This window comes from Cinclus cinclus, chromosome 3, assembly GCF_963662255.1.
Source record: "Cinclus cinclus chromosome 3, bCinCin1.1, whole genome shotgun sequence".
Lineage (NCBI taxonomy): Eukaryota > Metazoa > Chordata > Aves > Passeriformes > Cinclidae > Cinclus > Cinclus cinclus.
Genome location: NC_085048.1, coordinates 12,369,455 through 12,389,683, shown reverse-complemented (window position 1 = coordinate 12,389,683; position 20,229 = coordinate 12,369,455). Strand labels below are relative to the sequence as shown.

The 20,229-nt window shown below is 36.6% G+C and overlaps 1 protein-coding gene across 1 annotated transcript in view; it reads right to left on the bottom strand.

Moving 5' to 3' along the window:
• NBAS (NBAS subunit of NRZ tethering complex) overlaps positions 1–20,229 on the bottom strand; it is a 160,253-nt gene that overhangs the window by 33,338 nt on the left and 106,686 nt on the right. The window contains exons 45-48 of the mRNA XM_062489692.1: positions 12,261–12,479; positions 11,812–12,014; positions 4,983–5,072; positions 2,526–2,721 (exon numbers count right to left, since the gene is read on the bottom strand). Coding sequence (XP_062345676.1) covers positions 2,526–2,721; positions 4,983–5,072; positions 11,812–12,014; positions 12,261–12,479 — 708 coding nt within the window. The remainder of the gene's footprint in view (positions 1–2,525; positions 2,722–4,982; positions 5,073–11,811; positions 12,015–12,260; positions 12,480–20,229) is intronic.

Genomic DNA, 20,229 nt, shown 5'->3' with positions numbered 1-20,229 from the left:
AAATACCAAGCAAGTAAAAATACAACAATCTGGAAGCAAGACAATGAACAAACTTTTGATCTATTTGGAATTCGAAGTTTGTTATAAAATCCTGAAAAAACAACAAATTTTAAACACATTCCTGTAAAATCTAAAACCAGCATTCAACAGCCCCTTCCCATCCCACTTATTTTATATGTGATTTTTTTAAAAATTATTTTGCTGGATGAGAAAGGATGACCAAATTAATAAAGGTGCAGTGATGCTAGGGAAAGTGATGTCTACAGACAAGGCAGGCAGACGGACATAGTTTGAAAGATGAGATTCCTCCCGTCTACTTCTTCATCCAGGATTACTCAGCAACCTGATTAAACTTTTCACTTGTCCTTCAATACTCCCTTTCTGCAAAATGGGGTTGTTTTTAAAGGTCTTCGTGTTTGAAGCGTGAACTTGCATGAGAAAATTGTGTCTTAACCAAAATGCTCTGCCAAAGCTCATACAGAAATCTCTTTGCTTTTCAACAGCCATGTAAGCACTGACTTCTGCAGTGTTCTTGTTCCACTAACATACCTGAAGGACTGGGAAATGTATAGTTTTCAATCTGCTATTTTATGAAGGTATTTTCCTTGTTTGTTAATTCACAAAATATGCAAATTTAACACTCAAACAAGGCCATCACTTGTTTTTCTAGTATCAGTTTGCAGACTAGCATTTGACATCAGCTGACTAAAAGAGGAAAAAAAATCCAAAATAAAGTCTACATCTAAGACTGCTTATTTGCTTTCTTGGACATTTTTGAAGAACTCTGAATTTCAGTGACAGGTATCTAATGGACAAAGCAACATGATTCTTCTGTCTAAATAACACAATAGTTGCCTGGCACAAAATATTTGAAGGAAAGAAAGGGTTCTTATCAACCACGCTGAACTTGAGCTGATATGAAAGTGAGTGTAATGTTTAATATATTCCAATAGGACTTTTATAATTTCACTCTGAAGCAAAAATTGGGGTGCATAGACAATGATTATTATATATGTACATTTAAGCACCTCTTTCAGTATTGTTAAGCATGAAAGCTATTTCCACACTTAGCTAAATAATAAATAGTATCTATAAAGAAATTAGTATGACAGTGTTATGCACATATTTTCATACCATTATCTCTGAAAGGTTTGAGCTTATCTAGTGCATTATTCTAGCTTTAATACATGTCTTCTTGTACTTGCTTACTTATCAGCAAAAGTGTAAAGCACTGAAGTGATCAGCAACTCTGTGTTATGAGACGAACTGTTGCTCAGTCAGTTCAAACTTCTTCCCTCACAAAAAGAAAAACAGGTTTTTCTGCATGAAACTAGAAGTATTCTAAAAATCCCTTCAGGAAACAGAAAGCAACTGATTATATGGAGAGGTCTAAACAGGCTGGAAGACTGAGCCAGCAAAATTTGCACAAGATTTAACAGCTGTGCTGCATCTGGAACAGCACAGGTGGGGACAGCACAGCTGTGGCTCTGCTGAGGGGGCCTTGGGGGCTCTGGTGGGCATGGGCTACACATGAGCCAGCAGCATGTGAAACGCACTCGATTAAGTCCTAAAATTTGGTTTTGTAACCAAACGGTTGGGTATTTCTTTTTGCGAAGTTATATACATTCTGGCCTACAAGATTATGGCAGAAAATAAAAGTTTGATAAATATTTAATGTAAAATCACAAGTGTAATGAGTCTCATAAAGCTTCTGTCAAATACAGCTTCTTTTTCTGTCTTCTACAGACATGGCTGAGAACCATTAACTACCTGTAACTTTTTTCTTAAGACATACTCTAGCTGAATGTTTTATAATTGGAAATGGTTTTGAATTGGAAAGCAAGTCACAGGCAACACAAATACTGACAACAGATTGAACTGAAGATGAAGAATGCCATCATAGACACCTGAATAGTAGCTGAGGAGTTAAATGCTGGTATTACTGTAAATAGAAGAGAAAAAGCAATTTCCAACGAAGCGAAGAGATAAGTACTTTCTTCTCCTTTTAAGATTTTTGTTAGGATTGTTCCCTTGGATGAATTTAGCACAGCAAGTCAAAACTGAGATACTGCTTTTGTTCTATATGAATATAAAGTGGGTTGATTCGTAGATTTTTTTGGGGAAGTATTAGAAATATTCTATTTTTGATCAGTAAAGCCTTGGCATGGGGGAAGGCACTTAGAAAAATGAACAAAAAGTAACTCTGCTTCTTAACAATTCTAAATGCAGCAAGAGCTATTCACATGACTTCAAAACTGACATGGAGGAAAATCACTAGCATCCAATCAGTTTCAGTATTGCATACTCCTGATCCTAAACAAAAATCAGAGAAGTCCCTTACCTTTATATAACTTTGTTTTTCAGAGAATCAGAATGTATCAGAGACTTGATTTAAAAAGGAAAGCAGGATTAGTTTCCAGACAACAGGATGCATCACAACCATATACTGTAGACCAGCATTTCCTTATGTAATCCTTGCATAAAAACAGTCTAACGCTGTAATTTGCAGCAATCAGTATGAATACCTTTATTTCAGGCCAGCAAGCTCTGAGAACAGCTTGTGTCCTGAAGTACACAAGTAGCTTGCTGTCCTCATCACTGAGATGGAAGGCTTGCTCCAGAATTTGCAATACCCTGATGCGAGGCTTCACTGCTAGGGAGTCATCACCACAGAAAGGTCTCAGCCACTCCAGAAGGTCATCTGAAGAAACTATTTTCTCCCTGTAATTAAACAATACTGCATTAAACAGTCTCAGGTAATAATCCTAATGAAAATACTACACACATTCTTAAACCTTACCAAGCACGTTCAATATATAAGAAATACATAACACCAGCAAATGGAAGATCTGACCTCTGTGAGGCTGCAGGGAAACCGTCCCTTGTGAATCAGTATCCCAAAGCTGGGTGGCATAAGAACTTTTTCCAGACTTCAAATAACCATGTGATACCACAGGAATCCATCTGTACACTTACATACTCTCCCACAAACTACCCTGCTGCCATACAACGGTGCTGGGTTTCAGCATCTGGAAATCCAAGTATTTTCAGGTGTTTGGGCCTGACTGACGCCTGCAGTGCCACACCATTTGACTTTATGGAAAACCAGCTTGAATGCTTGCATTTTTAATATAACATTTTTATCTCTGAATGCTTATTCATACTGTCATCCTGCATGCTTTTTCTTCCTCTACAAGCTCTTTCTTTTCATTCCAAACAAATTATTTTCTCCCAGTTGCAGGACTAGCCCTATCATTTTGGTTTTTTCTGCACCATCTCTAGCCAGTTTGATCATTCCAAGTTCTTAACATGATAATGACTGCAAAATGCCCAAAATCCTTAGAAAGAAAAAGAGAGATGTTAACCCCCTTAAGCTTTGGGGTTGGACTTTGTTAATTATAAAAACTCGAGTATATAATTTGATTCAGAAAGTGAGTCGTAACAAATACATTCAAACTGTGTGGAAGCATCTGCAGTTCACAGACCACTGTGAACTGACCAGCCAGTTCACAGCTGGAGACAGAATAATCTGTGACGTCCCTCGGAGGCCATAAACTAACAGGTACCAAATCAGTAAATGCTGTTTTAACTTTCAGTAATATTTTAAATTCCAGAAAACTTTTTTCTTAAAACAAAGAAGTCAAGCAAGTGGCTCCTGGTGGAGTGTGATTTGTAACTAAAGCTCCCTTATCTGTCTTAACAAGACAGACGGGAAAGTAATATGAGACAGAAAATACCAAGTTAACCTGCCTCGCAGCTATGAAATAATAAACATTGACATCTGAGGATTTCATAATACAAGGATTTCAATTTTACTTAGGCTTTACAATATCTGAATGATGCTGTTAGCTCAGAACTCCAGCTGAATTAGACATGGCTTTGCTGAAGAGGTGGCATTCAAACAGTAAGTTAGAAGTTTGGGAATTAAAGGGAATTGCTGGACTATTTCAAGAGTTTGTAGAACTTGCACTTGATGCTTATATATATTTTCCTGAGGAAAATACTTCCGTTTTGTAAATTGAGTGACTGAGTTTTAAGGTAATAAATAAGTATTTAAAGGAATATAAACAACCTCTTGCAATATAATTACCTTCACTCCAGCTTATTGTTTCAGCAGTTAAATGTTTATGAGGTACACAAAGAAAAGACCCCAGAAAGTGCATCTCAGAATAAAATAATACTGCCTCATGTATTATACCTTAGAATACTGCAAATGATATTTACCGTAAATTTTTACATCAAGTCAGTCTACTTCAGGATCCAACATTCAACTAGATTTAATTTCATTCGAGAAGCCTAAAAAAACAGACTAACTGTTTTTGTGTGGCTACCAGAAAGTATGGGATTTTATTAATATTATTATACATGAATTCTTTGTTTGCACATCTGGGGGAAAAAAAAAAAAGCTCATTTTTTTTGTTTTTTTCTTCCTTGTCTTTACAGGGAGTGAAATGGAAAATGTCAGTGAGACATACAGGCCATTATGAGTTCAGAAGTAAGGACGTTCCCAAAAGAGGAGGAAAAAATGTGGTGAAGCATCATATAGCATTAAGGAAACTCTTTCTGCACTATACCTCACAAATATGGACAAACTTCAATATCTAAATTCAGATATCTGAAAGTGAATAATTTTATTTGAAATGTATCAACTAAACTGAAACAAGAGCAGTGATATGCTCCTGGTAGATGCACAACCTGCAGTAGGTCACAGCTGAAAAACCATTTCTTCATTTCGCTGCAATGCAGTTATCTAAATTTTAGGTTCAGTGCTTTCTTCCAAATGATCAAATAAAGACTTCTGTCAGGGTTATGATTCTGAACATGAAAAATTATATCCCCTTTCAGAATAAAGTCTTAGAAAATTAAGTGCAAACAATTACATATACCCATGAAGAAAAATCATCCATATTTAGTATTGTACTTTCAAAGCTTTCCTGAGAAGCATCTTGCAATCTTACCCAAAGAATACAGGAAGCTCTTACCCTTTTTCAACACTTGCATGCACTGCAGAAATTATACCTTCGAGGATTCCAAGTGGATCTTTCTTTGTTGTAGATGAGTCACCATTTCCACTACTAAGGGAAGACAAAGTTACCATTAAAATGGTCCTTAATATTGCATCTCATTTTATGTGCCTGTAGGATTTATATTAATTTTTCAATAATTTTAAGACTTTTCCATTTTTTCTTCTTAACTAGTGCCTTTATTTTTACATCATAGTAATGAAAAAAAGCAACCAGAAAGAATGGGAAAAATACTAAAACTTTTAAATGAAACTTGAAAGGAAAAGCCAAGTTTAGTGCTTCTAACACAGATTAATGAGGTCAGCAGAATATTCACTTGTAATCTCACTACCTTAAAGATCAATATGAACTAAAACAGACCTAAAGTTATACATAAATGTCACCATCTTTCCTGCCTGAATCCTCTTGCAGTATCGCTGTTGACTGAAATTAGCTCAACTGTAATCTGAGTCAGTAGTACCCTATCTGCTGATTTCTCTGGGGTCAAGCCCCCATGGAACAGCAGCCTCTGTGCACATGTGGAATAAAAAAACGTCCATCACTTCCATCAGATGTTTCAGTTTAAAAATGCAGTTTTCTTCTGGAGTTTAAAAGGCTGTAAAAACTGGGTGAAAAAAGAAACAAACAACTCAAAGCCACTCTGGTAGGAAAGCAAACTTTGCTCCTAACTCAATGAAAGTGATATTTTCAGCTAAGGTTTTCCATTAAACAGACTTGGTGCTGAGAGAGGGAGATTTTGCCCTGGTACTCCAACAAAACACACAGTGTCTCCCCACGGAAAGCACTGTGGTGGCAATAACGCCAGGATGAACTGGAAAAACAACAGCTTTGCCTGTCTTAGTTGGTCAAAACTGCATTAAAGAAAGAGGGGAAAAAAGGCAAATAGTTACCAAGTTATCTGACTGCAGATGACTCAAAAAAACTGAGAGAAAAAGTGTATTTTCCCTACAGTTCATCACCGTATCAAAGCTCTTCTGCCACTAAAAACATCAGCCTCTTCCTAGATCTGCTCTCACCAGTAACAAACCCATGCCAAGACTACTTAGACTGTTCTAAATCCAAAATACAACACAGCTGATAGCAATATGAAAAAATAACCGTGATATTCCAAAATATTTTTTTTGTCAAGTTAGGAACTATTTAAAATTTTGTCATTCATTACCTCACTAAGATAAATATATTTCCTAGGCAATGATTATATCATATGGCATAGAGACCTAAATCTTTATAACCTTTCATGTCTTTCTGCATTCAGAATTCTCATCTTTCCTATTTTTATCTTAATAAATGGCCAGCACTTCAGTGAACAATGCTGAATTAAAAATCAATATGACTCTATTCAGACCAGATGCAAGGTGATTTTTTGCATGCTGAAAATTTAGCATACTCATTTTATATTATTATATTGCACTCCTAAAGTTTGAAACAGGAGTAGAAGGCTGTTGACACTGGTCTTTTTCTCAAAAGATACTGTACATATGACTGATAGAAATGCTGTTCTTAGTACCAATATTACCATACGGTAATTAAGTAACTTTAAGAGTGAGGCTTAAATCTAGATATTTTTCTAAACATCTTCAGAATATTTGGAAACAATAAAATTATAGTATATAGTACAGAATATATAGAAATATTCAGGGTTTTAAACTCTGAGAGACATGTCTCTAAAATATAATCCATTTTTATCAAAACACACAAAAAATACTCATTCTCAGATGGCCAAAAAAAAAACCAAACAAATTGTATTTTCACAGAAAGGAGACATAACAGAAACTTTTGGGGCAGAAGTGTGGAAATGGTAAAAAGCGGACCAGTATTCAAATAATATTTTTTTGCAACTGGCTACATGCATTAGGAGATGTTTTCAATTCCCTTTTAAAACATAAAAATCTAAACCCAATTATTATATGCCCTTAGAGTGAAGACAGCTATAAGGCACTTCATTAATGCTCTTTTTATAAGCCACTTTTTTGTGATTTGTTTACAGGCCAGATGTAAATTTTTCCATTTTTGTGACCTTTTTTCAATTAAGTTTGTAATAAAAACCCATCTACAAAGGGCATTAACATGGCATATCAGAAGGAAACTGGAATGCTTATAAAACTTACACACTAAGAAGAGAATGAGTATTTAAACAGAAACAAACAGAACACTTGCAATCCTTCAATACTTAAAGGGGGTTTTAAGAAAAAAAGGTGACAGATGAGAGAGTCAATTCAGACTACATATAATGAAGGGATTTTTTACAGTGAGGCTGGTGAGACACTGGCAGGGATTGTCCAGAGAGGTGGTGGATGCCCCTTTGGAAACATCCAAGGCCAGTTTGGATAGGCTCTGAGTGACCTGATTTAGGTGAAGATGTCCCTGCTCATTGTAGGGGGTGTTGCACAAGACAACCTTTAAAGGTTCCTTCCAACCCAAACTATTATATGATTGTACAGTGTACAGAAAGTGAGTTCTTACTGCTCTACTTGCACTTACTTATGTTTAGTGTACATGAACAACTATGATATCAAAGGAGACCAACCAGCAAACCTTATGCTTTAGGTATCTTCAATTAAGAGTTCTGGACAGGCCTAGCCCTTGTTCTTCAAAAAACCTTCATCTCTAAGCAGAAATGGAAGTTGCTATCTCCTGTCACAAGCAGGCTCTAAGCTCCTCAAAAAAACCCCCAAAGCAAAACAAATCCCCCCATCCCCCCAAACAAACAAAAACCCCAAACAAACAAACAAACCCAAACAAAAACGAGTCAAAAGAAACGCATGTGCAAAAGCTAATGGGCATTTCTGGAAAAAAAATTCAGTTTCTGACAATACATCTGTGAAGCCAATTTTCAAGCAACAGATGCGTAACATTTACAGGAAGCTTCAAGTTTGCCAGACACAGACAGATGTCTTTTACTAAGCACAAGGAAAGGAGAAAAAAGCTTAATCTAAGCAGTATGCTGCAATTATCTGGAATAAGGAAATACTTTAAATATCTAGAAAACCTGAAAGTTAGCATTTTTTTAAGCTTAATACTGCCTTTGCTGCCTAGTGGTTAGAGGAACTAAAAACAGATGACAATTCATGAGACAAATAATCTTGTCAAAGCTTCCACAGATTGCTGTCTGTTCTTTTCTTAATAATTAATGATTAAAAATAAGCAGCTACTAACAGAAACAAATATAATTAATGAAGGATTAGTCTTCCACACAGGTTATATGCTATTTTATTCATGTTTTAAACAACAGAACATGATTCAGTGTTCACCTCAAAACTCCAAGGTATGAGCTTAGTGTAATTACACTGATAAAGGCTTATTTTGATTTCAGTTCAGTGTCAGAAAAAGGGATGCATATTTAATCACATTCCTCAAACAGAATAAGGTACAAAGAACACTTGGAAGAATAAATTAACTTAATCTAAATTTTTTAACCTAATTACTGTATTCATTGAAAATACTCCAGCTTTATTTTTCTCTTTGTGATTGTGCTTTGTCACATTTAAATATGAGGCAAAACAGGAAATAACATAATGATGGTGTGATATTTCAAAGCAGACCATGATTTCTATCTAAAAATACCACAAAACCATTATGCACAAGTTACAAAATTACTGTATGACCCTCACTCAAGTGAGATGAGGTAATAAAATATTTGATTTTCCCCCCCCCCCGTTAATGTAGCTACTGTTTCTAACAAAGCTGGATTTACCTTCTTCAGAAAACACTGGGCATTAAACAAGCAACTCAAAATTTACCCAAACCCTCATGAAACACAGTATCCCTTTGGTCATCTAAGGGAAGAACTCTAGGAGCTGCAGGTGAAGGAGACCATAAAGTCTTTAACAGACAAACTGTGTATCCTGACTGACCAACCATGGACATGACTGCGGTCATGGATCATGGAATGTTTCCTACCCATTGAGTGATCTTAGGCAAGGAATTAAACTGAGTCTTAAGTAAGACTAAACAGACAACCACAGTCTCTAAAATATTTTGGTTTTGTTTTCCACAACTTCATGGCTTCTATTGAAGAGGTAACTATTTTTATTTATAGCAGCTGTTTCTACAGGCAAACAAGAAAGTGCACAATATATTAAGCCATGTAAAGTACGAAAATATGCTCTGCTAGAGAGCTTTTACATATACCAATTCAAGAGTTTCTGTTTTGAATACTGTGTGCCAAAACTAGAGTTAAGGGAGACAAAAGTAGGTAAAATAACTGGAGGACAATACTGCTCTTAAAATTGCAATTTAATGATTTACAAATTTACAAATTCTTGAATTAGGCAAATAACTATGCTGTATTTAACAAAAAAATCTGTTTTTGAGAAGGTATCAAAGTTGTTAAGCCTGTCATATCATACACTGCTTTAAAATGAAGCCAAAAAGTACCTTAAGCTTTCACGAAGACATTACTTTCTAGAAGGTTCTTCTGCAATATTGGCTATATATGTTAATAACAAAAGATATGTTACCGTGTTTGAAGGGTGGTTGTAGTTAATGCAACTGAAAGAAAGGATTTGTATTTTCAGTCATGGAAACAGCAGACTGTTGCTTAATTTTCAGGCAAATCACTGACACTACCACAATTTTTCACATCCACACAGGCCTCTTTCACTTGTGTTTGCAATACCTTAATTACATTCCTTGTCACCATAGCTATTGAAAGCCCAAGTTCAGTGTCACAGCCTTACAACTGCTACTCTGAAGGTTAGTTATCAAAGCAGGAATTTTCCAACACAGTTTCTTTCAAAGCTACTGTATAAAATAACCACACTGTGAATCATATCAAAGCTCCAGTAAATGAACCTAAAAAAAGGTTTTCCCTTAAAATATTGCATTTATTGGGTAAAAGTCTGCTTTTCCAGCTACACTGGCAAGACTACTTCTTTAATTGTAGAAATGCAAGTACTGAACAAAATGCTGTAATTTGTATTGTATCTTGAAAGTGAACATCTGAGCACCTGATCAAGAGGAATCCAGTTTTATTCACACCAATAAGATGAATACCAGCAGGCCAAGCAACAGCCTCTCTTTTAATTCCTCCCTATATTTAGATTATATTTAGTGCTTTATAATATTAACCCTACCTGAATTTCATCATAGGGAGGATATTATCTCAAGTATTTTCTATTTTATTTTATGCTAGGTTTTCACTTCATGATCTTGTTATCACTGTAGTAGACAAACTTTCCATAGTTCAGAACTACGTGAAATTATCTTTCTCTTCTTTTCCCAGAAGAGTGGGGGGGGAATATTTCTACTGACCACATTAGGTCACATCACACACCAAACTATTTTAATTGAAACTTCCAATTTATTTGCCACTACAGTTTTCTCTATGAGACAGTCATTCCCCTCTTTCCAGTGAAGTTCTGCACAGGAATTACTGGAAATGATCACTGTCCCAGAACTTCAACTTGCAGCCATTCCAGTTTTGCAATGTATATAAAGAACAAGTAATTCAGTTCACAGAAAAGTGTTGATAAGAAGCAGAGTAGAAAGGAGAATTTTGATCAGTTTCTCATACTCTACATGTTAATGAGACTCATTATAGTCAAAATAACTGGACTTTGTGAGCTTTGTATCCAGATATATCACATTGCTAGTCAGGAACAGCAGGACAGTTATTATCAAAAGCTAAATTATTCTTCCTGAAATGGACAAACCCAGACAAGAAATGCTGTATTACTTATGTTGCTGTGCAAAAGCACTGTCATCATTGAGGATGTTGTGAACACACCTAAACTAAGTGACAGGAGAAATGAATTTTCTGCCAAAGACGACTGCAAACAATTTGACAGGCTGCCTTCTTTTCATCTGTGGCACTTCAATCTGCTGTAATATATACATACATGCTGACGAAAAAGCAGAGACATAGAAAATTTTCCATGCTAGACTTGTTTTCCAGTTCCTGGTGTGTGCATTCAGATCATCCTGCCCATATAATTTTTCTGCATGCAGAACAACAGGAAGAATTCTGTAAGTTTTATCTCCCTAAACTGGTCTTAGAAGTTCCTAAACAGTGTTTACCAGACATCTAACAGCAAAATACTCTTTCATACTTGTTGCATGTATCTCTTTGAAACAGAAATATTTCAGAAGAGAGTTCTGTATGAATAGTTAAATGAGAAGCATCTGCTCAATTTATAATGGATGATAAAAATTTATCCTCCCTTGCTTCCCTGTGCTCCCTTAAAAAAAATGAGAGGGAGTAAATATTTCTAATCAACTAAACCAACCAGCACAAAAACCCCCGAGCTCCCAGAAACGGCACTGCAGGTTTTTCCAAAGATGGAAATTGTTCAACTTCTGGTAGGGCACAATGGTGTGGGAGAAGCTATTACCAGGCCTCTGCTGCCCAAATGCCTGCACGAGTTACCATTTCCAATAAACATGCCTTTTAGCTCTGTTTAAGAAGGAAGAATTCTGTGCTGTTGTAAATGTTACAAAAATTCACAAGGGCACATACACATAATGGAACAATGTTGTAAAGCCAATGCTTTTAACTAAAAACCACCAGTGAACAGGATAAGCTCTGTCTTTGTTCAAATTGCTCTGGCTTCCCCAACTCGTAAAAATATAGCTAAATATGAAATTATAGGTAAACAGAAACATAATCAAAGAACTCCTGTTACTGCAAAATCCAGACGTTAAAAGCGAACAAATATTCACTGCAAATTAACAAAATAAACGAACTAACCAAAAATCACAACAAATCAACACACAATTCAACCCTCCAAAAAAAACCTTCCAAAATTCCAAAGAAAATTTTTGTGCTTAATTAAAGAAGCGTGCTTACCTTAATATACCTATAATTTTTTTAATAGCACATTGGATAATATCCTGGGGAGAAAGGCCTAGATCTCCAACAGCCACTTGCAACAACTGCTGCACCATGTCCAGGGGCTGACCATCTATACACATGGCTACTGCTTGCTCGTGGATTTTTTCTTTCTCTGACCTTGACAGATCATATAAATAGCCATACTTCTGTAGTGTATCCTGTGAACAGATAGTTTTTGGAACGCTAATCAGTGTAGTCCTTATTTACAGGGCTGTATCAGTCTTCCTTTCTGCTAGTAATTAACATATACTGAGAAAAAAGAAAGATTGATGGAACTGAATTTTCAAAACCAAGGTCAACAAAAGGAAAGTTTGAAAACACTAATAAAATAAGACAGAAGATTGATGTCTATCACTGCTATTCATGGTAACACTCAAAGAAAGCACTTGATCAGTAATCATTACCTGTTCGCTGCTTTTCAAATAAGTGATAAAACTGTGAGTGAGTGTTTCCAGATGAGCAAGAGATTGTTGCAAATGATTCAGAGTTTCTTCATGAGTAGCAGATGGATTTTCAGCATCTTTCATGTCATTATCTGAAGCTTTTTTTCTTGATTTCTCAGAAAGATGTTTGACTGACTTAATAGCTTTCTTAGTCACTTCTATCCTGGCTTCAACTGGTAGCTGAAAAAGATTGCTCAATTATTTATTCATTCATTACCTGTACACCACTATTTGTATTACAGCAGTGCCAAGACACTGGAGGTGGCTCCACAACACAGCACAGAACTAAAGGAAGTATTTAATGGGAAACAACTTTGTTTCTAAACTGTCACTTCTTAAAATGATCAGTATTGCATTACTTTCTTCTGCTGTCCTTCTTTTTACTTCTCTTTTTACTGACTCATGTTAATTTTAAACCATATGAAATTCTTTTCCTAATAATATTTATTATTTTTGTAGACTGCCACCTTATAATATTTGATTTTTAATTCCTCATTGAGACAGGTCTGAGAATTCCTTGACAAGACTGACTGATAATTCTCTTAAGGTTAGTTTTGTCAGGTTTAGACCACTGTTTAAAATATACCTATGAGACCATAACCATAAGCAAAAACCCCAGAAGGATTGAGAATTTTAAAATCAATCTATTTAAAGCCCAAGTTATACAAGACAGTAACTACACAGCGCTTTTAAAGAGCTGCACAGCCAGCTGTATCTAGGCATTAAACTGAAACAAAGTCTGACCTTCCTGTTTTGGGAAAGGGACAGCTTCAGTTGAAAGTCCAAAACAAAAGTCTTAAGTATGATTTTAGACATTCATGTATGATTTGTTCATTTGTAACTTCAAGTACAGTTTTAACAATGCTTGCAATATACTTTCTAATGTGTGGGAGTGTCCTCTGTCTGAACTCTAAACACAAAGCATTAGGTACTTTTACCATCAGGCATTTTAGTTACTGGAATACTGAACAAAGACAAACAATTTTAACTTTCAAGTTGAAATACACAAAAAATAGAAAAAAAATGCTTGAATCTGTATGACACAGTGAATAGAAAATGAGTTATCATAAAAGAGGGAAAAATAAATTGCTACAGCATTATTCATACAAAGTCCAAAAGATGTTTACATCATTAATTCAGCTAGCTACCTGTAAAGCCATAAAAAGATTGATAAGGATCATTTAGTGCAAAGCTTTACGGTTTACATACTTCCTCCCCCTCCCCTAGATAAAAAGTCACAAGTGAAAGATCTAGAATTTGCTCCTGGCTTTTTCTGCTGTTACTGTGAACCACATTAATGGTCTACTGGATGTTTTTAAAGATGAAGGCAAAATGAGTGGGCATTATTGTCAGTGCTAAGAACGCTTGCCAGTTTTAACATGATACAAAGGGAATTTTACCATACAGATTCAAACGCAACAGAGTTCCATTTCCATGAAAAGTAATTGAGTTGGTTACTGGGAACAAGACCTCAATATCAGGTTTTACTCTATGCAAGGAAAAATTCATTGTCTCCATATCACATTAAAATCTAACAACCACAGCTGGATTTATATATCCATTCTGTAAACCTGATAAAAGAAGAAAACAGCTACATATTTCATTTTTTCTTCTTCTAGTGTACATTCTAATGTTCAAAATGCAATTAAGAAAGATGCAAAAGGAAAACAATTTAAGTATTCAATCTAACTTATATCCTAGAGAACAGTGTCAATATACTGCCAGTTCAGAAGTCATGTTGCCATAAGCACATGCAGAATAAAACATTCAGATTTGAAAAAAGAACAGAGAAAGAAAAGCTTTTCGCAAGCCTGTTTTAATTTTGCATTCACATTTGCATAGTGCCAAAATGCAGCACTATGAATATATAATTTCTCTGGTTATTTTATTCCATACCATGAATAGCTCTCCTCCATACTTCTAGTCAGCTTCAGTAATGAGATTTGGTATCAGAGCCAGTGATAAAAACGTAGCTTAAGGGCTAGTTCAAGCTTTGTTTGCATGTGAAGTAAAGCTTCATATTTAAAAAGCTTTTACAGTTTAAGATTTTTAAATGTATAGGCTATAATGCGTACTAAAAAATCCTAAAAATCTCTTTCCAAACCAAAGAACATCCTATTTCACCACAACAGATTTTACTCCTCAGGGTGAAAACTCATCCCATAAGCCTGTTCTCCTCAGGGTATATAAGTACTTCTTAATAAAGTATAGAAGGAGTAACATTTACTTGGATGTGAAGATGTTGGCCCTTGCTCTTATTTGACTCTTACTGCCAGTGATTAACATGCAAGTGTGAGATTATGGAAACATCTTCACTCCTTTTAATAGCACAGGAACCTGGGATCCCAGCAACACTGAAACACAGAATGTGTGCAAGGGGCCTCCACAGACATCTGCTTAAGCAGAGCCACCCAGAGTCAGTTGCCAAGGACCATGTTAAGGTAGCTCTTGAACATCCTCAGTGTGGGAGGACTCAACAACCCCTCTGTGCAACTCGTGCCAGGGTTCATGCACACCCACAATGAAAAATGGGTTTTGATGTTCATATGGAACATCTGGGTCCAGTTTCTGTATCTGCTGCCATATGACAGAAACACAGAATGGACTGGGTTGGAAGGAACCTTAGAGACCACCTAGTTCCAACTCTATTGCTTTGGACAGGGACCCCTTCCACTAGACCAGATTGCTCAAAGCCCCATCCAACCTGGCCTTGAACACTTCCAGGGATTGGACAACCACAGCTTCTCTGGGCAATCATTTTTCCTAATATCTAATCTAAACCTACTCTCCAGTTTGAAGCCATTCCCCCTTGTCCTGTCAGTACATGCTCTTGCCTGTCTCCACCTTTCTTGTGGGTTCCCTTCAGGTACTGGAAGGCCACAATGAGGTCACCCCAAATCCTTCTCTTTTCCAGGCTGAACAACTCCAATTCTCTCAGTCTTTCCTCATAGGAGAGGTGCTCCATCTCTCTCATCTTACCCACCTCTTTGTTTGCTACCTCTGAGCATGACATTAGACAGCATAGAACACAACTTTGGCCAGCCCAGGTCACCTGTCCTGCCCTCGTCCCTCAAACATTTTTGTCCACCTACAGCCTACTCAGGGCTGAGGTGCTGAAATAAAAATTAAGCCTTGACACTGTGAAAAGCAGTGCTCAGCAAGTCAAAATCCTAGCGTGGTATCAACACTGTTTCAGTCATGAATCCAAAGCACAGCCCCATTGAGGCTGCTATGACAGAAGCTGACTTAATTCCTACCAGACCCTGTAAAATTCATCTAGAAAAAGTTTAAATGTGTGTAAGGAACCAGTTAAAGAAAAGATATTAGTGAAGTTTCCTATTATGCACTCCTGAAGCAGATTTAATTAAAGTAACTATAAAAATTAAAGGCACAAGAAAGTACCTTGCACTGATACTAGAAAAAGAAGTACTGTCAATATCCAGGAAAAAAAAACAAGGTCAGGCAAGGCAAACCAACTGAACTGGAACACAGTGATAAAAAGCAATAAAATGATGCCAAGTAATTAAAAAGTAACATCTGAATATGGTCACACTATGTAAGAACATTTCTTGTACACCTTCAGGCAATGTCATGCCCTGTCTTTTACCTTAGTGTGTTTTAAATGTTTTAAACAGCATTAAGTTAATCAACCACACAAAAGACATTGAACAGTATTCAGGGTTTTTTAAACTAAGATTTTTTAACACAGTTAACAGCATTTAGTGTCTTTAAAGTCAAGGAAATGATGCAGATTCATATCCAGCTACAACAGGTTCCCATTACACAACTGTTTGGCATGTGGTCAAAATGTGGACATTGTATTCCTGCTTGAGGAAGGAGAAAGGAAAAGAAAATGGTTAAAAGAATATTACTGACTTGGAGAAAGTAAGACAACTTTTCAACTAAAATCACTTAGTTGCAAGAAAAATTATTTTAAATATTTTAAATCAGAATTTGGGAAAGAAGTTTTAAAAGATGGAATGTAAAACAAAAAACATCATCAGCTGTAGTCTGAAAGAATATTGCTGAATCTGTGGAAGGCTGCAAGAGAGTACCCATGTAAGGAAAAGTTCAGCTTCTTTCTCTACAGAAGACTTGACCGATGATGCCACTGCTTTTTATTCTGCTTTTCCTATCTGAAGTTGCAGCCTTTTCTTCCTAATCAATATATTGTGCCAATCTCCATTTGTAGTGTGTGTCCAGTAATGAAAACACAGTGATTAAAAAAGATTGTTTTCACTTATGCTTTTGTCATGCTAGGCTTTTTTTCCAGAGTACTGTTAATCAAAAAACCATCAGGGCAATGACCTACGAGCTCTGAAACAGATGGTTCTTTGAAGACATAACCAACTCTCTAGCACAATGAAAAAATGCTGGCAATGAAGGATTTAAAAAGAAAAAAAAAATCCCCCCAAACTATCTAAAATGCTTCACAAAGATCATAGAAACAGGAATAAATGGGAAATCATCACGATAAGAAGTTGATATGATCATTGCTGTAATTAAGAAACTCTGACATCAGTATTATTTAAAAGCGAACAGAGCTGCTGGAAAAAAAAAGACAGATTCAAAATGTACGCAAAAATATAAGCAGCCATTCCAATGAATATTTGGAATATCTGCCATTTAGGAAGAAATCTGTTCCATACATGCAAATAGCCTATTCTTAACATTACAGAGATCAAATTATTTATTATTTAGTCAGAAAGACTTAAGCAGTTATACAGAGTTAAAAGCATATCTGAGTAGAAGTGGCACAAGCAGGAACCTTCTCAACTGCTTGCAGCAGTGAGCTTCTGTGGTCAAGGGATCAGTACTTCTTCAGTCCTTCAACGTGTGAGGAAGGTACTGACAAAGTGTTAAGGTCCTTACCTCTTTCATTTACCACAAACATAAAAAAATATTGCATCCACCTTTAACTTCTTCAATTACATTAACCATGTTACTTCAGGTCCATGCTTTACTGAAGTCCCACTATGATACATCTCTGCATACACAGTTGCTACCACACAATGTCACTATTTCACGAACCCTTAAGGCCTGGGAACTGAACCTCATCTTCCAGGCGGTAACTCATTTCTAATGCTTGCAAGAAACATGGGAGAAAAGAATCTCTGGCCTCTTAGAGCTAGAAGTACCTGAAACTGTGTCACATCCTGAACTACAGTCAGTATAACAATGTTAGTTGCCTTTTCATGAATGCAAACTCTTCATCCATTTCTCCAATTTAGACATTCTTTCAATCCTTTTGCCCAGTCAAGCACTGCTCATTCAGGCACTGCTAGCTCAATTTGTGAGAAAGCTCAAACAAGGAGCTTGTGGTAGGGAACAGGTGAATAAAAGGGCTCCTGTCAAAGCCCATCACATTGCTATTCTTTGTCAGGAGTAACAAGGAGTTGCAGAAGCCAGCACTAAACCTCTGTGTTTTCGTGCCCTTCTGATAATTGCACATTCTCCTCCCAGGTTTGCTGCCATATCCAAGTGACACACAAGCAGAAGCCAGCTGCTTTGCTGGTCCACCACTGCCTCTCCTTACTTCTACTGACATACTGGAACAGTGGGAGATATTCTGATGTTTGTGTCCTAAGTTCCCATATGGTGACAACAGCAATGCTACCTCTGAATTTGAACTCATGCAGCTTACACTGCTATGTAACCAAGGTCCCATCACACCTTAGCACTTGAGACTGTTCTCGATTGTTTCTGACCAAAAGGGGTCTTTAAATGGAGATAATGTTTCACAAGAATAACAGTGGAGTGCATCCCATCATCTCCCAGGAATGTTCTCTCTCTCTTTTCCCACCTTCCTCTTCTGACATTCTGAAGAAGTGGGAGAGAGTTGAGAAGGTATACAACATTTGTTTTTTGGGGTTTTTTTGCAAATTCACCTCTCAGCACTCCTAAAAAGCCTACCTCACTATCTCCCTGTAAGCTTCCTCTCAAATTTCCTCTATGAGAGAAAGCTCAGTTGTTTCAGCAACAATACAATTATTGCATAATGAAGACCATGGTTTTTTGCATTTTGACTAAGTACTTCCATGAAATACCTAAATGCTCATCTATTGTGGGAATGAGAAACTGATATAGTCAAGTACTTGGCCACAGAACTAGACTGGGAAGGAAGTGCTGAATTAAGAGATTAAAAGAGTGAGCACATGACCAAGACAGCCTCAAAACATAAAATTTAATTAACAGATGCAAGCCAAAAGGCTGTTTTTATGTATGAAGCCATTTTCAGATAGAAGGTAGAGGAAAGAGAACTCAGAGGTAAGTTTACAGTCTACAATGGTATTTCCTCATTGTAGAATTCTACTTGAGAATTGAACAGGATCCTGAGACAAAACTAGTTGCAAGCTGGTTAAACAGCTGTTTCAATCCCAAAATCTAGTGCATAGCATATTAGATGATTTGACCAACTGTGTCAAGCACTTCTTGAGCATCTTTCATGGCCAAAAAAGCTAACAGGTCTCTGTACAAAATTCTGTCTGACCACAAACCACAAGCATCTTGCCTTTAGTGTTTCTTTCATGCTATTCCCACTCTCTATGTTAGTTTCTAGAGAAAATGCTACTTTCTATGCTGTGTTTCTAGAGAAAATGTTACTTTCTATGCAATATTTCTAGATAAAATGCATTAGAATCCTGAACAGAAACAAAGGAAAATCATCAGTGTATTTTAAAACAGACACACAGTGGAGGATATCCACTCTCTCCTCATGCCATTACTCTGGAATAAATGAGAAATAACCTTGAAATTCTCAAGAAACATTAACAGCAAGAGTTTCAAGTAGTCAGCTGCAGTGACCATATGTACAGACAGGATTTCCCTCTCATTAGACAAGCCATGCCCTTGCTACCTCAGTTCAGGGTCAAGTCTGGCAATTAAGATCTCAGGATCAGTCTAAGTCATTCCTCATAAGCATGAAAAAGTACCTTTGTAAGATAAAAGGGGTCAAAACACCTAAGCCATGACAACGGTTCTGCTAAAAAGGCTTCAGACAGCTGATGGAACCAGTGATAAAACATGCTGGTCTACCATGACAGTCAGATCACAGCATAAATTCTGTGCTGACTAAGTTTCTTATTATCAAAGCCAGCAGTTTTTTCACCGAATTCTGATATAGATAGAGGTTAGATGGGCTCCAGTAAACCTATACTAATATTGTGGGAACATTAAAACAGTATTCAAAGAGGGAACAAACTCAAATTCACTTCATTAAACATGATGTATAAATACCTCAGAAAAACTGTCACAAACCAAAATAAAGAAGATACACACAAAGAAGTCCTGGACACTTTATCACCTTTTCATTTCAGATAAAGCTAGTGAAGACATCTCTAGATCTTTTAATAAGGTAAAATCTAAGAAATCTCATTTCTCTTTTGTGCGTCATAGTAATGCTATGTAAGAAAGCATGCTAGAAATATCCTTGCAAGTAGGTTTCACTGGGCAAAAAGAAACTCCACATCTGTTAATATATGTTACACACATAAAAGTGCATTCTTTGAAAACCAGGCTTTCAACCAGATGGAGATTACAACAGTTTAAAATTTATATTATTACAATGCTTAGAAACCACATGCACTGGGCCAGAACACTTTCTCTGTGGAACATCTTATTCTGAATGCAAAAGCCTGGTATTAAACACAAGCCTGTAGCACAATGAATTTTAGGATGAGCACAAGTAAATAAATACAACCACCCCAGTATGTGGTAGAGTGACAGTGCAACAGGGCACAGGCAATCCAGGAGATTCCTGCAATACATATGACCATGTCCTTCCCCATCTAGGAGAGGTGCTATGCAGGAACTTGCTTTGACCAACAAGGAAGGGCTGGGGAAGAATGTGACATTCAAGAGTAGCCTGGGCTGCAAGTAGCCAAGAAGATCCTTAATGCAGTGAGAAGGACGCACAGAAAGTTCACTACTC